The sequence below is a fragment of the Pecten maximus genome, chromosome 7, assembly GCF_902652985.1.
Source record: "Pecten maximus chromosome 7, xPecMax1.1, whole genome shotgun sequence".
Taxonomy (NCBI): domain Eukaryota; kingdom Metazoa; phylum Mollusca; class Bivalvia; order Pectinida; family Pectinidae; genus Pecten; species Pecten maximus.
In genome coordinates, this window is record NC_047021.1 from 3,647,178 (window position 1) to 3,665,124 (window position 17,947).

Here is a 17,947-nt window from a genome sequence, read left to right on the forward strand (position 1 = left end):
TTATCAAATAACAAAAGTGATATAAAAAACATTTACCATCTTCTGTGATTTTAATTGTTGTCTGAGTGGAATCAACCAGTTCATATTTTCCTAAGAAGCCACTGCCACTACCGTCGCCCGCTCGAAACTCGATCTGCATGGTATGCCAGCTTGATACCAGTGTATTGTATTCCCGGTCTGCCGAGCACATCTTAGATATGAGTGATAGCTCTCCATTCAGTGCCACATCGTATACAGCTAGGAACGTCTTTACACAGGCTCTATTGCTGTCATACATGTCCAGGTTTAGAACGTGTAAACGGACGAAATTACCAAAATTTCCCTGGATGGTCCAACTACAGGTGTCCGCCATGGATATGTCGGCCGGAAATCCGGGAGTGCCGATGTAAGCTGACGGCAGAGTACATGTAGTTATGCAATGTCCTGACTCTATTCCACATCCAGGCACGTCTTCAGAAGAAGGAAATACATGTGATTAGCATAGATCAAACAAAAGGCTCAATGGGCCTGAATCGCTCACCTGATTCTAGAACCACTTTGAAGCTGATCTAGGTCAGATTATATGCATATACTAACTGGTGCTGATCACCACTTTATCAAATTATCAAAGTTGGCTAGCTAGGTGTATTCACGTAAGTAAATTGTGTAAGCCTTCCTTCTTCCGGCATACTATTGACCCAATATCAGGTCTCGGGAGTCTCTAGGCTAACAAGGAATCAGCGTTTACAGATTTTCACATATTTGCCCCCTGTGACCTTGACTGTGGATAAATTTTAATCAGTTGAACAAATTATTTGGTCCCTGTGACTTTTAATGGAGGTAAATGTTATTCATTTGAACAAACTGGTAAGTCCATCATCAAGGCATGTTACAGAGCCAATATCACCTCCCTGGGTCTCTTGGTTATTGGGAAGACGTCGTTTGATGATTTAAGCCTATTTGACCAATGTAACCTTGAATGTAGGGCAATGTCATTAATTTGAAAAACAGACCTTATATCAAGTATATGGGCCTCTTGGTTATAGAGAAGAAGGATTTTGGTATATTTGCCTTAAGTGACCTTGAATATAGGTCAACGTCATTCACTTGAACAAATTGCACCCCAGCATGATACAAACCCAATATCATATCTCTGCATCTCTTGGTTATTGAGAAGAATTTAAGATGTAAGCCTTTTTAACTCCAGTGACCTTGAATTAAATTACATTCAAGGTCATTCATTTGAATAAACTTCGGTCAGGTGAACTAATAAAAAATGAAGTAAAAAAATAAAATAAATATAGCATAGCATTACAACTCAAAACAAGGCTACATTAACATGGGGATATAAATAGTAGGTTATACACTTAATCAAGGTCACATTACTGAGGTATGTTGTCAGTGTCTGTTAGCCAACCAAAGCAATGTTGTTTCTTAGATTCGTTATCAAACATTGTCAACTACATGACAGTACCACTATTCAACTCTATCAAATTCAGATAAAATATCAATCCCTCGTTTGACGTTTGACTTAGAATGTTTAATGTAGACTTGATTTTGAGCCGATACGTTCTATGCAACAATGTATGTTATCTGCAATCTTTAAAAAAAATAGCATGAAGAATAGCATGAAATAGAAAATGAGTTCCTCATCAAATCATTCAACTTAACCATTCAACTTAGTTTTCTGATTCGAAACATTACATTAAATTATTGCCTCACCACTTTCTTCCACAGCAAACTCAAAATTGCGCATTGGCGACTTGGAATATAAAAAGCAGGAATGAAGTTCGACATGTAAGGTTGAGGAGGAGGATATGATGATAGACTTCTGAAACTGCTCGACGGTATCAATCTTAGTGCCATGAGATATGCTGACATGTGAATCTGGTGTCCGGTATATTTTAACCTCATCGCTACATACAATGACGTTCTCTGTAGTGTCACCAGCCTGTAAGAATTATAGCATAGCGTAACCAATATTAAAAGGATACCTTTGAACTCAACTTGATTTGAGTAGCAAGTGCATTCATATTGTGAGAATGATAATTTAACCACATATTTACAAATTTATGTTAGTTGTATGAAACATCAGTCATAATATTAAAGTTAAGTCTTATTACACGCTTGATTGATAAACTCTTTAGTACACAAAAGGTATTATAGTGTGAAAGGACTATAACGTATTATAGTGTGAAAGGACTATAACGTATTATAGTGTGAAAGGACTATAACGTATTATAGTGTGAAAGGACTATAACGTATTATAGGGTGAAAGGACTATAACGTATTATAGTGTGAAAGGACTATAACGTATTATAGGGTGAAAGGACTATAACGTATTTCAGTGTGAAAGGACTATAACGTAATATAGTGTGGAAGGACAAGAACATAATATAGTGTGAAAGGACTATAACGTATTATAGTGTGGAAGGACAAGAACATAATAAAGTGTGAAAGGACTATAACGTATTATAGTGTGGAAGGACTACAACATAATATAGTGTTAAAGGACTGTAACATAATATAGTGTTAAAGGACTGTAACATAATATAGTGTGAAAGGACTATAACGTATTATAGTGTGAAAGGACTATAACGTATTATAGTGTGAAAGGACTATAACGTATTATAGCGTGGAAGGACTGTAACATATTATAGTGTGAAAGGACTATAACGTTTTATAGTGTGAAAGGACTATAACATAATATAGTGTTAAAGGACTGTAACATAATATAGTGTGAAAGGACTACAACATATTATAGTGTTAAAGGACTGTAACATAATATAGTGTTAAAGGACTATAACATATTATAGTGTTAAAGGACTGTAACATAATATAGTGTGAAAGGACTATAACGTATTATAGCGTGGAAGGACTGTAACATATTATAGTGTTAAAGGACTGTAACATAATATAGTGTTAAAGGACTGTAACATAATATAGTGTTAAAGGACTGTAACATAATATAGTGTTAAAGGACTGTAACATAATATAGTGTGAAAGGACTGTAACATAATATAGTGTGAAAGGACTATAACGTATTATAGCGTGGAAGGACTGTAACATATATTAGTGTTAAAGGACTGTAACATAATATAGTGTTAAAGGACTGTAACATAATATAGTGTTAAAGGACTACAACATAATATAGTGTTAAAGGACTGTAACATAATATAGTGTGAAAGGACTATAACGTATTATAGTGTGAAAGGACTACAACATAATATAGTGTTAAAGGACTGTAACATATTATAGTGTGAAAGGACTATAACATATTATAGTGTGGAAGGACTAAAGAAACACATTTTCAACAGGAAGCGAGCCTCAGCTCTAGCATTTAAGCCAAAGCAATGTGTTACTTTAGTTGAGTGACAAAGACTGTACAGTCACTATGATCGCCCCGTCATGTGAGTATTTACTTATATCATACTTCATCAGTATTACCTTCAGAATATCATTCCACTTTACTTTACTCCCGAGTGTAATAGCTAAAGTATCCAACTTGATGAACTTCCCAGGGGATGCCTGAATAGTCCACGTGCAGTGAATGTGTTGACCATAGCTCAGTGGAAACGAAGGGGAGCGGAGACGCTGTCCACCCTCTCCGGCCTTCAGATGTATATCTCCGCCACATTCTGTCATGGCCGTTATGTCTGTAGGACGAAAGGCATTTAAAACATGACTAAATAAACACAGTAAGGAAATATTGACTCGTAAAGTATAGCATGCATTATTACCTATAGCATGTGTATCTCTTAAACAAGGTTATGGCATACAGAACCAAAATATCCCACCACAAGGTCACAGTGGTATCCCTGATGGAAAATAGTATGATATCTCTGTATAATAACGTTTGATCAAAGTCCTTTTACAAAACATACCACACCATCGAGCCAAACATTCTAGCTAATAATGTAAAAATATATATTGAAATCCAGCTAAATTATACTTTAAACGGTAATATGTGAGGTACTGGTATTTTGACCCCAAAGATAAGTTGTTTGTGTAAATTGCATTTAATAAGCCAGCAAGGTGTTCATGGCTAAATGTTCAGACATAGTGTAACTGGTCGGTATTCTCGGTTGTTGTATGTTATAATCTGATGAGGAATACCTCCTACCTTGGAAACAAAGACGGTTACCATGTTATAACCTGATGAGGATTGTCTCCTACCTTGGAAACAAAGACGGTTACCATGTTATAACCTGATGAGGATTGTCTCCTACCTTGGAAACAAAGACGGTTACCGGCGAAGTTGTTATGGGTGCTGTCCCTGACCCAGGAGGACGAGAACTGTCTGTAGTAGCGATGGCCGACGTGTGTGATACAGAACTGGTTATATGCGTCGTAACTGTAGCTATTACAATTCCTGTCCACCATTAACTGACGACATTCATCTATAGATGTGTTTGCTATTCCATTCTCTGGCGGATGTACTGCCCAGTACGAGTGATACTTCAGTTCCTCAAAACCGAAATCTCTACTTCCGTTGTCGCACCGTATTGCACGCACACCTGAAAAATATCAGTACATTTAAGCACCATTTAGCACAAACACCTGTAAAATATCACCACATTTAAGTACCATTTAGCATACACACCTGTACAATATCACCACATTTAAGTACCATTTAGCATACACACCTGTACAATATCACCACATTTAAGTACCATTTAGCATACACACCTGTAAAATATCACCACATTTAAGTACCATTTAGCATACACACCTGTACAATATCACCACATTTAAGTACCATTTAGCATACACACCTGTACAATATCACCACATTTAAGTACCATTTAGCATACACACCTGTACAAACTCAGTACATTTTAAAACAACCCTCGAGTATTTGGATATGACATGTAATACAAAAACACACCTTGTGATTACTTACTTACATTTCATTTTAGTTAATTGTATGCAAATAGAATATATATTACTGTTTGCCGGAAGCAGTTTTTAAACCTTTTAATCATCAATGTCCTCTCTACCCTTGAAAAAGCATTGTAAACATCGTCAGAACATACCTCGTTTAGGAGATCCGATCACTTCTAGCTTCAGACAAGCGTCATCCTTTGTCCCCAGTATATCTATATGGATAAACCGGGTCATAATTTCGTGGATGAAGATAAAATCCTGAATTGCCGTACTCTCGTAGTGGTCAAACGTTTCAAAGACCTGGTAAATAAAGTTTTAAACCCGTTTACATTCAGAGGAAAAGCTTAACTAAAGTTTGATACCAGACACAGTACGGTTTTTAATACGTGAGTTTCCATTTTAGTTTCAGTGAATAAAGTAATCCGTAATATCAAATGAATACATGCGATTAACATCAGCTATACACTTGAAACAAGGCCTGTAAATAAACGAATACAAAAACAGCCAAATTGCCAGGCTATTTATCTTTTCAATTTTCAAAAATACATGTGTAATCATAAGATGACGATTTCGATATATTTTAGATTTATACGATGATTTAGCTGTTTTATGTTAGTTTCATTTTTATTTTCTTTCCGACGACAATGATCACACGTGTTGTGTATATAACCTTGGTGATGCCGGGAGGATCAGTGTAGGTCATCAGCTCGTTTAGATCGGTGCCGTACTTGACGATGAATCGTTTGGTGAGTTTTCTAGTGTTGCCTTCCTGCCATCCCTGTATTCGTAGTCCTTGTAACACGACCGGGATGATCAAGTCAACCTTCATAGACAAAGAACTACAATATATACAACGGGTACCGTGGAGCGGCAGGGTTTGGAGACCATACCCCAGTGACATTTGATTTAACGTAGAAAAGTCCTTGTCATTGCTTTCTAGGTTTTACTGTCGTCTACTATATCTGATGATAATATCATTATAAAACAGTTTTCTATGTTTTTCTGTCGTCAACTATATCTGACAAAACTATCATTATAAAACAGTTTTCTATGTTTTTCTGTCGTCAACTATATCTGACGATACTATCATTATAAAACAGTTTTCTATGTTTTTCTGTCGTCAACTATATCTGACGATAATATCATTATAAAACAGCTTTCTATGTTTTACTGTCGTCTACTATATCTGATGATAATATCATTATAAAACAGCACTGAACAAAACGAAAATTGTCCACATATAGCAGGACAGACAATTAACCAATGAGTTCAGTGTTATGTGTTTACGTTACCCTAAACCAGGGAGTTCCGTCTCCGTTATTAGTGTTTACGTTACCCTAAACCAGGGAGTTCCGTCCCCGTTATTAGTGTTTACGTTACCCTAAACCAGGGAGTTCCGTCCCCGTTATTAGTGTTTACGTTACCCTAAACCAGGGAGTTGCGTCCCCGTCATTAGTGTTTACGTTACCCTAAACCAGGGAGTTCCGTCCCCGTCATTAGTGTTTACGTTACCCTAAACCAGGGAGTTCCGTCCCCGTTATTAGTGTTTACGTTACCCTAAACCAGGGAGTTCCGTCCCCGTTATTAGTGTTTACGTTACCCTAAACCAGGGAGTTCCGTCCCCGTTATTAGTGTTTACGTTACCCTAAACCAGGGAGTTCCGTCCCCGTTATTAGTGTTTACGTTACCCTAAACCAGGGAGTTGCGTCCCCGTCATTAGTGTTTACGTTACCCTAAACCAGGGAGTTCCGTCTCCGTTATTAGTGTTTACGTTACCCTAAACCAGGGAGTTCCGTCCCCGTCATTAGTGTTTACGTTACCCTAAACCAGGGAGTTCCGTCCCCGTCATTAGTGTTTACGTTACCCTAAACCAGGGAGTTCCGTCCCCGTTATTAGTGTTTACGTTACCCTAAACCAGGGAGTTCCGTCCCCGTTATTAGTGTTTACGTTACCCTAAACCAGGGAGTTCCGTCCCCGTTATTAGTGTTTACGTTACCCTAAACCAGGGAGTTGCGTCCCCGTTATTAGTGTTTACGTTACCCTAAACCAGGGAGTTGCGTCCCCGTCATTAGTGTTTACGTTACCCTAAACCAGGGAGTTCCGTCCCCGTCATTAGTGTTTACGTTATCCTAAACCAGGGAGTTCCGTCCCCGTTATTAGTGTTTACGTTACCCTAAACCAGGGAGTTCCGTCCCCGTTATTAGTGTTTACGTTACCCTAAACCAGGGAGTTCCGTCTCCGTTATTAGTGTTTACGTTACCCTAAACCAGGGAGTTCCGTCTCCGTTATTAGTGTTTACGTTACCCTAAACCAGGGAGTTGCGTCCCCGTCATTAGTGTTTACGTTACCCTAAACCAGGGAGTTCCGTCCCCGTTATTAGTGTTTACGTTACCCTAAACCAGGGAGTTGCGTCCCCGTCATTAGTGTTTACGTTACCCTAAACCAGGGAGTTCCGTCCCCGTTATTAGTGTTTACGTTACCCTAAACCAGGGAGTTCCGTCTCCGTTGTTTGGACACCATCCTTTCCCGGGAAGTTCTAGTCGTCCGTCATCAGACATTACGTCATCCGCAATGTTGGACGAGGAATCGATCTGGTAGTCAAAGACATCTCCGGACATCATCCCCATGTGTTGTCCTCTACCTGTACCTGTTGGGTTTGACGATATTTATACCAGGTAAGTCGTGATGGAAGAGTGTTCATTTACACATGATTTTACTTCTATTCATGAAATCAAAGTAAGCTTGGCTCAATTAGATATAACCCACCTCCCTCATTACTAAGATACCCCACCTCCCTCATTACTGAGATATGTCCACGGTCTCACATAGATACACCCCACCTCCCCCATTACTAAGATATGTCCAAGGACACACATAGATATACCCCACCTCCCCCATTACTAAGATATGTCCAAGGACACACATAGATACACCCCACCTCCCTCATTACTGAGATATGTCCACGTTCTCACATAGATATATCCCACCTCCCTCATTACTGAGATATGTCCAAGGACACACATAGATATACCCCACCTCCCCCATTACTAAGATATGTCCAAGGACACACATAGATATACCCCACCTCCCCCATTACTAAGATATGTCCACGGTCTCACATAGATATACCCCACCTCCCTCATTACTAAGATATGTCCACGGTCTCACATAGATATACCCCACCTCCCCCATTACTAAGATATGTCCAAGGACACACATAGATATACCCCACCTCCCCCATTACTAAGATATGTCCACGGTCTCACATAGATACACCCCACCTCCCTCATTACTAAGATATGTCCACGGTCTCACATAGATATACACCACCTCCCCCATTACTGAGATATGCCCACGTTCTCACATAGATACACCCCACCTCCCTCATTACTGAGATATGTCCAAGGACACACATAGATATACCCCACCTCCCCCATTACTAAGATATGTCCAAGGACACACATAGATATACCCCACCTCCCCCATTACTAAGATATGTCCAAGGACACACATAGATACACCCCACCTCCCTCATTACTGAGATATGTCCAAGGACACACATAGATATACCCCACCTCCCCCATTACTAAGATATGTCCACGGTCTCACATAGATATACCCCACCTCCCCCATTACTAAGATATGTCCACGGTCTCACATAGATACACCCCACCTCCCTCATTACTGAGATATGTCCACGGTCTCACATAGATACACCCCACCTCCCTCATTACTGAGATATGTCCACGGTCTCACATAGATACACCCCATCTCCCTCATTACTGAGATATGTCCACGGTCTCACATAGATACACCCCACCTCCCTCATTACTGAGATATCCCACCTCCCTCATTACTGAGATATGTCCACGGTCTCACATAGATATACCCCACCTCCCTCATTACTGAGATATGTCCAAAGGTTCACATAGATATACCCCACCTCCCTCATTACTGAGATATGTCCACGGTCTCACATAGATATATCCCACCTCCCTCATTACTGAGATATCCCACCTCCCTCATTACTGAGATATGTCCACGGTCTCACATAGATATACCCCACCTCCCTCATTACTAAGATACCCCACCTCCCTCATTACTGAGATATGTCCACGGGCTCACATAGATATACCCCACCTCCTCATTACTAGATATCCAAGTCTCAATAGATACCCCACCTCCCTCATTACTGAGATATGTCCACGGGCTCACATAGATATACCCCATCTCCCTCATTACTGAGATATCCCACCTCCCTCATTACTGAGATACCCCACCTCCCTCATTACTGAGATATGTCCACGGGCTCACATAGATATACCCCATCTCCCTCATTACTGAGATATCCCACCTCCCTCATTACTGAGATACCCCACCTCCCTCATTACTGAGATATGTCCACGGGCTCACATAGATATACCCCACCTCCCTCATTACTGAGATATGTCCACGGTCTCACATAGATATACCCACCTCCCTCATTACTGAGATATGTCCACGGTCTCACATAGATACACCCCACCTCCCTCATTACTGAGATATGTCCACGGTCTCACATAGATACACCCTACCTCCCTCATTACTGAGATATGTCCACGGTCTCACATAGATACACCCCACCTCCCTCATTACTGAGATATGTCCACGGTCTCACATAGATATACCCACCTCCCTCATTACTGAGATATGTCCAAGGTCTCACATAGATATACCCCACCTCCCTCATTACTGAGATATGTCCAAGGTCTCACATAGATATACCCCACCTCCCTCATTACTAAGATATGTCCAAAGGTTCACATAGATACACCCCACCTCCCTCATTACTAAGATATGTCCACGGTCTCACATAGATATACCCCACCTCCCTCATTACTGAGATATGTCCACGGTCTCACATAGATACACCCCACCTCCCTCATTACTGAGATATGTCCACGGTCTCACATAGATATACCCCACCTCCCTCATTACTGAGATATGTCCACGGTCTCACATAGATATACCCCACCTCCCTCATTACTGAGATATGTCCACGGTCTCACATAGATACACCCCACCTCCCTCATTACTGAGATATGTCCACGGTCTCACATAGATATACCCCACCTCCCTCATTACTGAGATATGTCCACGGTCTCACATAGATATACACCACCTCCCTCATTACTGAGATATGTCCACGGTCTCACATAGATATACCCCACCTCCCTCATTACTGAGATATGTCCACGGTCTCACATAGATACACCCCCACCTCCCTCATTACTAAGATATGTCCAAAGGTTCACATAGATATACCCCACCTCCCTCATTACTGAGATATGTCCACGGTCTCACATAGATATACCCCACCTCCCCCATTACTAAGATACCCCACCTCCCTCATTACTGAGATATGTCCAAAGGTTCACATAGATACACCCCACCTCCCTCATTACTGAAATCTGCCCAGGGGCACACATAGATATACCCCGCCTCCCTCATCATTTAAATCTGTCTAAGGGCTCAATTAGATATACAATAAATCTAGTGTAACTATTAAAGCCAATGTCACGATCAACACCAATGTCACGATTAAAACTAATGTCACGATTAAAACTAATGTCACGATTAAAACTAATGTCACGATTAAAACGTATGCCACAATTAAAACTAATGATACGATTAAAACTAATGACACGATTAAAACTAATGATACGATTTAAACTAATATCACAACTAAAACTAATGCCACAATTAAAACTAATGATACGATTAAAACTTATGATACGATTAAAACTAATGTCACGATTAAAACCAAAGTCACCATTAAAACTAATGATACGATTAAAACTAATGTCACGATTAAAACTAATGTCACGATTAAAACTACATGTAATATCACAATTAAAACTAATATCACGATTAAACCTAATGTCACGATTAAAACTAATGTCACAACTAAAACTAATGATACGATTAAGACTAATGTCACGATTAAAACTAATGTCATAATTAAAACTAATGTCACAATTAAAACTAATATCACGATTAAACTTAATGTCACAATTAAAACCAATGTCACTATCAAAACCAATGACACGATTAAAACTAATGTCACAATTAAAACTAAGGTCACAATTAAAATTAATGTCACGATAAACAGCCGATTCCAATTTGGCGGGAAAGGTTGTCAGCCACATAAATAAAAAAAAGTATAGTTCTACTGTAACATCGATTTATATATATATACATATATGTATTAGTTAATTTTATCATATTCCATTCATACTTTATTGGGAAAAAGTCAAAACAGAAACGAAAAGAGTCATTGCGCATTCATACTTATTTCGCATGTGTGCACCGGTCCGGCAATTAACAAAGTACTCATATACGCGTCAAATTCGACGTGTACACACTTATAAACGATGTTTTCGTTAGTAAGGTTATATAACGAACGCACACCGGGAATGGAAACGTTATTATTACTATTATTAGGCAATAGCTCGCATTATTTTGCTCAATTATGCATCATTTCGCGTTATTACGTGTTATTTCGCGTTATTACGCAATTCCTTCCCGTTATCATGTATCATTTTGCATTATTACGTATTTCTATTTCGTTATTACGAAACATTTTGCGTTATTGCGCATTTTCTCCTGTTATAGCGTATCTATACACGTTATTACGTAATATTTCGCGCTATTATATATCAGTTCGCCTTATTACGAGTTTAATTCATTACCTGTTTTTCCGCTACATGACATGCTTATCCTTTTTTTCTGTTATTACTAGTTTCAGTTTGCGTTCTCATGAGCTTCAATTTGTTTTATTGCGCGTTTGTTTTATATTATTACGTGTTTATTTACGTGATAACGCGTTGTTCAATCACAACGAGCATACATGTTCTGCGCTATCTTCTGAGGCGATAACTTGCGATTGCGGTTTGCGTGAACAACAACTATTAAACACGTAAAATCGTTCTAGTGTATAATTGACAAAGCATTGGTATACTCACTCTTTCCAATGACTTGTAGTTCATTTATTTCTAAGAAGTAGAATTTCCCTGCGTTATAGTAAGTGTCTGTAGAGTCAAAATTCCTGACCGTGACATATCGGCCGATGATTGGACGCCTGCACTGGATGCGGAATATTGTGTTCTTGTGAGTAAACCTGATGTCGTCACATCTCGGCGCTCCGTAGTCGAGAAAGTCCCACTGATTTTTACTGACGAAAGACCCGACTTGTCGGAAGTTTACAGGAAACCATACTGTGTTGGAGGATGACATGCATTATAGTTTCTTAATGAACGTTTAAAAATGTTATCTTTTATAGCGACAAATTATTGATATAAATTTTGTATTATGGAAAAAATTCTTTGCATCAATGATATTTAATATTTCTAACGAATGCATCACACATATCAGCAATTAAAACATTTCTTTGTGACAATACATTAACAAGCATTCAAACTAAAATGATTGATGAATGAATAAATACATAAATGGTGCACTTAATTTTCTTTAAATGACAATATAATGTTATATTTCAGGACAGAGAATATTAACACAAAGTTGATACTTACTGTTTTTGCGGTACACACGTATGGCATGGACTTCATACCATTCCTGTATGTCTACTTGTAGAAACGGTTTCATCTGGGGCCTTGTTGTCACAAATGATACATCTCCTGTAGAATTAAGGTATTTATATTCAAGGTATTTTACAGGTACACTTTGTAAGATGGAATTACCGATAAGAATTATCGTGGATGATTAATGGTGGAAGGAATGATAAAGGACCATAAAGAGAAAATGTTATAAATCGGGTGTAATTTTAGTGGTTCCGTTTGTACCACTGTAGTTAATATTTTGAGAATGTGATTTAACTTGTATCAAACCTAGATTTGTATGGCGGGTGTCGTCACCTAGATTTGTATGGAGGGTGTCGTCGTCACCTAGATTTGTATGGAGGGTGTCGTCACCTAGATTTGTATGACGGGTGTCGTCGTCACCTAGATTTATATGGCGGGTGTCGTCACCTAGATTTGTATGACGGGTGTCGTCGTGACCTAGATTTGTATGACGGGTGTCGTCGTGACCTAGATTTGTATGACGGGTGTCGTCGCTTTGACCTAGATTTGTATGACGGGTGTCGTCGTGACCTAGATTTGTATGACGGGTGTCGCCGTGACCTAGATTTGTATGACGGGTGTCGTCGTGACCTAGATTTGTATGACGGGTGTCGCCGTGACCTAGATTTGTATGACGGGTGTCGTCGTCACCTAGATTTGTATGGCGGGTGTCGTCGTCACCTAGATTTGTATGACGGGTGTCGTCGTCACCTAGATTTGTATGACGGGTGTCGTCGTCACCCAGATTTGTATTGCGGGTGTCGTCGTGACCTAGATTTATGGGGCGGGTGTCGTCGTGACCTAGATTTGTATGGCGGGTGTCGTCGTGACCTAGATTTGTATGGCGGGTGTCGTGACCTAGATTTGTATGACGGGTGTCGTGGATAGTACACCTGGTCGTGTATACAAAAATCTATGGTATCCAAGCAAATCTTAATATAGATGGTGACTTGTCAGTAAACACAAAGTACAATGTAATAACAACCATTAGGTTCAAAGAACATCAATAAAATACATCCTATTTGTATATATGATTGGTGCTACTCACCGATGACTCCATCAGTTGCAAGAAATGGGGCATTATCTGCATAAAACTTGTACGAGTAAGCTGGCTTACCGCTCTCAACAGTTTTCAAGTCAGGATCTCCTACTATAAACACCAAATATATAATATAACTATAGACATCAAATATATAATATAACTATAAACATCAAATATATAATATAACTATAAACATCAAATATATAATATAACTATTGATGTAAGATACACAGTGTAACTATTGTCATCAAATATATAATATAACTATTGATGTAAGATACACAGTATAACTATTGTCATCAAATATACAACATTATATAGACATCAAATATACAACTTAACTATAGACATCAAATATACAATGTAACTAAAAACAGAAAATTTACAATGTAGCTATAAACATCAAATATACAATGTTATTATAGACATCAAATATACAATGTATAACTTTATTATGTAAATTCTAAACAAACAATTTTAATTTTTTCTCTTCCCCCACTTCTCATTCCCCACATTTCATTCCCAAGCTTCTCGTTCCCCAGCTCTCGTTCCCCAGCTTCTCGTTCCCCAGCTTCTTATTCCCCAGTTCTCGTTCCCCAGCTCTCGTTCCCCAGCTTCTCGTTCCCTAGCTTCTCATTCCCTAGCTTCTCGTTCCCCAGGTTCTCGTTCCACAGCTTCTCGTTCCCCAGTTCTCATTCCCTAGCTTCTCGTTCCCCAGGTTCTCGTTCAACAGCTTCTCATTCCCTAGCTTCTCGTTCCCCAGTTCTCATTCCCTAGCTTCTCGTTCCCCAGTTCTCATTCCCTAGCTTCTCATTCCCCAGCTTCTTATTCCCCAGTTCTCGTTCCCCAGCTTCTCGTTCCCCAGCTTCTCATTCCCTAGCTTCTCATTCCCTAGCTTCTCGTTCCCCAGCTTCTCATTCCCCAGCTTCTCGTTCCCTAGCTTCTCGTTCCCCACTTATCATTCCCAAGTTTCTCGTTCCCCAGTTCTCATTCCCTAGCTTCTTATTCCCCAGCTTCACATTCCCTAGCTTCTCGTTCCCCAGGTTCTCGTTCCCTAGCTTCTCATTCCCAAGCTTCTCGTTCCCCAGTTCTCATTCCCCAGCTTCTCATTCCCTAGCTTCTCATTCCCTAGCTTCTCATTCCCCAGTTCTCATTCCCTAGCTTCTCATTCCCAAGCTTCTCATTCCCCAGCTTCTCGTTCCCCAGCTTCTCATTCCCTAGCTTCTCGTTCCCCAGTTCTCGTTCCCCAGCTTCTCGTTCCCCAGCTTATCGTTCCCCAGCTTCTCATTCCCAAGCTTCTCGTTCCCCAGTTCTCATTCCCAAGCTTCTCGTTCCCCACTTATCATTCCATAGCTTCCCGTTCCCCAGTTCTCATTCCCTAGCTTCTCATTCCCCAGCTTCTCGTTCCCCAGCTTCTCATTCCCTAGCTTCTCATTCCCCAGCTTCTCATTCCCTAGCTTCTCATTCCCCAGCTTCCCGTTCCCAAGCTTCCCGTTCCCAAGCTTCCCGTTCCCAAGCTTCCCGTTCCCCAGCTTCTCATTACCCAGCTTCTCATTCCCTAGCTTCTCGTTCCCCAGTTCTCATTCCCAAGCTTCTCGTTCCCCACTTATCATTCCCAAGTTTCTCGTTCCCCAGTTCTCATTCCCTAGCTTCTTATTCCCCAGCTTCACATTCCCTAGCTTCTCGTTCCCAAGGTTCTCGTTCCCTAGCTTCTCATTCCCAAGCTTCTCGTTCCCCAGTTCTCATTCCCCAGCTTCTCATTCCCTAGCTTCTCATTCCATAGCTTCTCATTCCATAGCTTCTTGTTCCCCAGTTCTCATTCCCAAGCTTCTCGTTCCCCAGCTTCTCGTTCCCCAGTTCTCATTCCCCAGCTTCTCATTCCCCAGCTTCTCATTCCCTAGCTTCTCATTCCCTAGCTTCTCGTTCCCCAGCTTCTCGTTCCCCAGCTTCTCATTCCCCAGCTTCTCGTTACTTAGCTTCTCGTTCACCAGCTTCTCATTCCCTAGCTTCTCGTTCCCCACTTATCATTCCCCAGCTTCTCATTCCCAAGCTTCCCGTTCCCCAGTTCTCATTCCCTAGCTTCTCATTCCCAAGCTTCTCGTTCCCCATTGATCATTCCTCAGCTTCTCGTTCCCCAAGCTTCTCATTCCCCAGCTTCTCATTCCCTAGCTTCTCATTCCCCAGCTTCTCATTCCCCAGCTTCTCATTCCCTAGCTTCTCATTCCCTAGCTTCTCATTCCATAGCTTCCCGTTCCCCAGTTCTCATTCCCTAGCTTCTCATTCCCCAGCTTCTCATTCCCCAGCTTCTCGTTCCCCAGCTTCTCATTCCCCAGCTTCTCATTCCCTAGCTTCTCATTCCCCAGCTTCCCGTTCCCAAGCTTCCCGTTCCCAAGCTTCCCGTTCCCAAGCTTCCCGTTCCCAGCTTCTCGTTCCTCAGCTTCTCCTTCCCTAGCTTCTCATTCCCAAGCTTCTCCTTCACAAGCTTCTCCTTCCCCAGCTTCTCATTCCCAACACCTCATTTTGGTCTTACTTTACATACCGTATTCGTTTACGACGAAGAAGCCATTACTATCCCAGGACACCGGTCTATTCTGTTTCTCTCTATTTTTATTTTGTTCCTATTTTGTCTTTTAATCTTGTCTTTTTGATATATAAAGAATGATTAAATGGACCGTTATCATATGCTAACATCTTGCTATACCTACCACATATTGGTACGTTACACGCCTCCCTGGTGTCCTTGTCTATGTAACACATGGGCTGTTTCTCCTCCGGCCGATAGTCCACTGTACCACAATAGTTCTCCTCCCGTTCGTAGTACCAATGCTTGCTATTGGCGTACGGATTGTCCGTTATATCAGACCATTGGATACAACTTTTACCACTGGCCGACGTGTTGTGACGTCCATTATAGGACGCGCCAAGGTCATCGGGATAGTAACACTCACGACGTGCTGTTATAGAAATTAAAAAAACAAAGCTCTTCAATTGCTTTCGGTGGGAGAAATAATGTCATACAAAATCGAGAAAATTAGAAAAAGCTATGAACAGTGTATCCTTTTACTGTTAGTAGTAATTGTAAATCATGTGATAACATACTATTCTAAATACTATATGTAAATCACCAATAATAGATGTGATAAAATACTATTCTAAATACTATATGTAAATCACCAATGATAAATGTGATAAAATACTATTCTAAAGACTATATGTAAATCACCAATGATAAATGTGATAAATACTATTCTAAAGACTATATGTAAATCACCAATGATAAATGTGATAAAATACTATTCTAAATACTATATGTAAATCACCAATGATAAATGTGATAAAATACTATTCTAAAGACTATATATAAATCACCAATGATATATGTGATATTTACGTACTCCCTTACCTGTAGGTTTGTAGTAGCAGTATGGTATCCCGACATGTCTATCACCCAAAGTGATGTTAGGGTAGTGACCAGATAACTCCCAGTCCAAGTGTTCGTTTGTCATGAAGAAAACCTCTTCCTTTACCTCCATATCACTGACATTTTGGCAACCACTTGCAGATGAACCCTGCGAGATAGGCATTCATGATCGAGGAATATATATTTTAGAGCTTGAAAAGCGGCCCTATGGGCCTTATCGTCACCAGCGTTCTGACGTATTTTAATCAAGTTTGACACGTTAAGACCCCGCCCATCATCCCCTAGGGGTCAGTCAGGACAAATACATGCTATAAATATTGGAAGTTCTTACCAAGTTTGTAATATTTCCAACGGGCAATTAAACAAATATTGCACAAATATGATATTTTCCATTACGAACTACGCACAAAGTAAGATTCCTCCCATTTCCAGGGGTAAACGTGAGACCACAGTGTCATGACATTCACCATTTTTGTAGAGCACCTTAGGGCATTCCATCTTTCAACAGGATTTGATTCTACTTTTTCTACTATATTTGGGTATTGAGAAGAAGATTTTTAAACGGTCGATTTAACCCGTTTTGCCCTACCCCTTGGGGCATTGGGACCATATGATTCACAATTTCTGCAAAATTTCATTGAAATTGGTCCAGGGTTTTTAAATCAGTTATAAATATATCTTTGTTGCAGACGCACGACGACGGACAAAGGGCGATTAGAATAGGTCTCTTGTGATATATAATTCTGACGCTAATAAATTACAGGAATCAATAACAGCCTGCCCTAATTCAGGTGACATCACGTGATTTGAGGAAATGATACCAAGACAAGTGACAAAACATTCTACAAATCTGCCACTTCTGATGACAAGTTATTATAATGATATACAAATGTAATAGATAATGCGTGAGGTCCTCAAAATATATATCTACAAAACGTGTGTGACTATCAAATATATCTGCAAAACGTGTGTGACTATCAAATATATCTACAAAACGTG

General features: G+C 40.0%; 1 protein-coding gene across 1 annotated transcript in view; it reads right to left on the bottom strand.

Moving 5' to 3' along the window:
* Positions 1 to 17,947, bottom strand: part of LOC117331366 — a 56,572-nt gene that overhangs the window by 15,436 nt on the left and 23,189 nt on the right. The window contains exons 5-16 of the mRNA XM_033890054.1: positions 16,931 to 17,096; positions 16,233 to 16,481; positions 13,534 to 13,635; positions 12,438 to 12,542; positions 11,871 to 12,122; positions 7,347 to 7,513; positions 5,537 to 5,689; positions 5,016 to 5,166; positions 4,209 to 4,496; positions 3,427 to 3,635; positions 1,702 to 1,930; positions 37 to 450 (exon numbers count right to left, since the gene is read on the bottom strand). Of these exons, the coding sequence (XP_033745945.1) occupies positions 37 to 450; positions 1,702 to 1,930; positions 3,427 to 3,635; positions 4,209 to 4,496; positions 5,016 to 5,166; positions 5,537 to 5,689; positions 7,347 to 7,513; positions 11,871 to 12,122; positions 12,438 to 12,542; positions 13,534 to 13,635; positions 16,233 to 16,481; positions 16,931 to 17,096 (2,485 nt within the window). The remainder of the gene's footprint in view (positions 1 to 36; positions 451 to 1,701; positions 1,931 to 3,426; positions 3,636 to 4,208; positions 4,497 to 5,015; positions 5,167 to 5,536; positions 5,690 to 7,346; positions 7,514 to 11,870; positions 12,123 to 12,437; positions 12,543 to 13,533; positions 13,636 to 16,232; positions 16,482 to 16,930; positions 17,097 to 17,947) is intronic.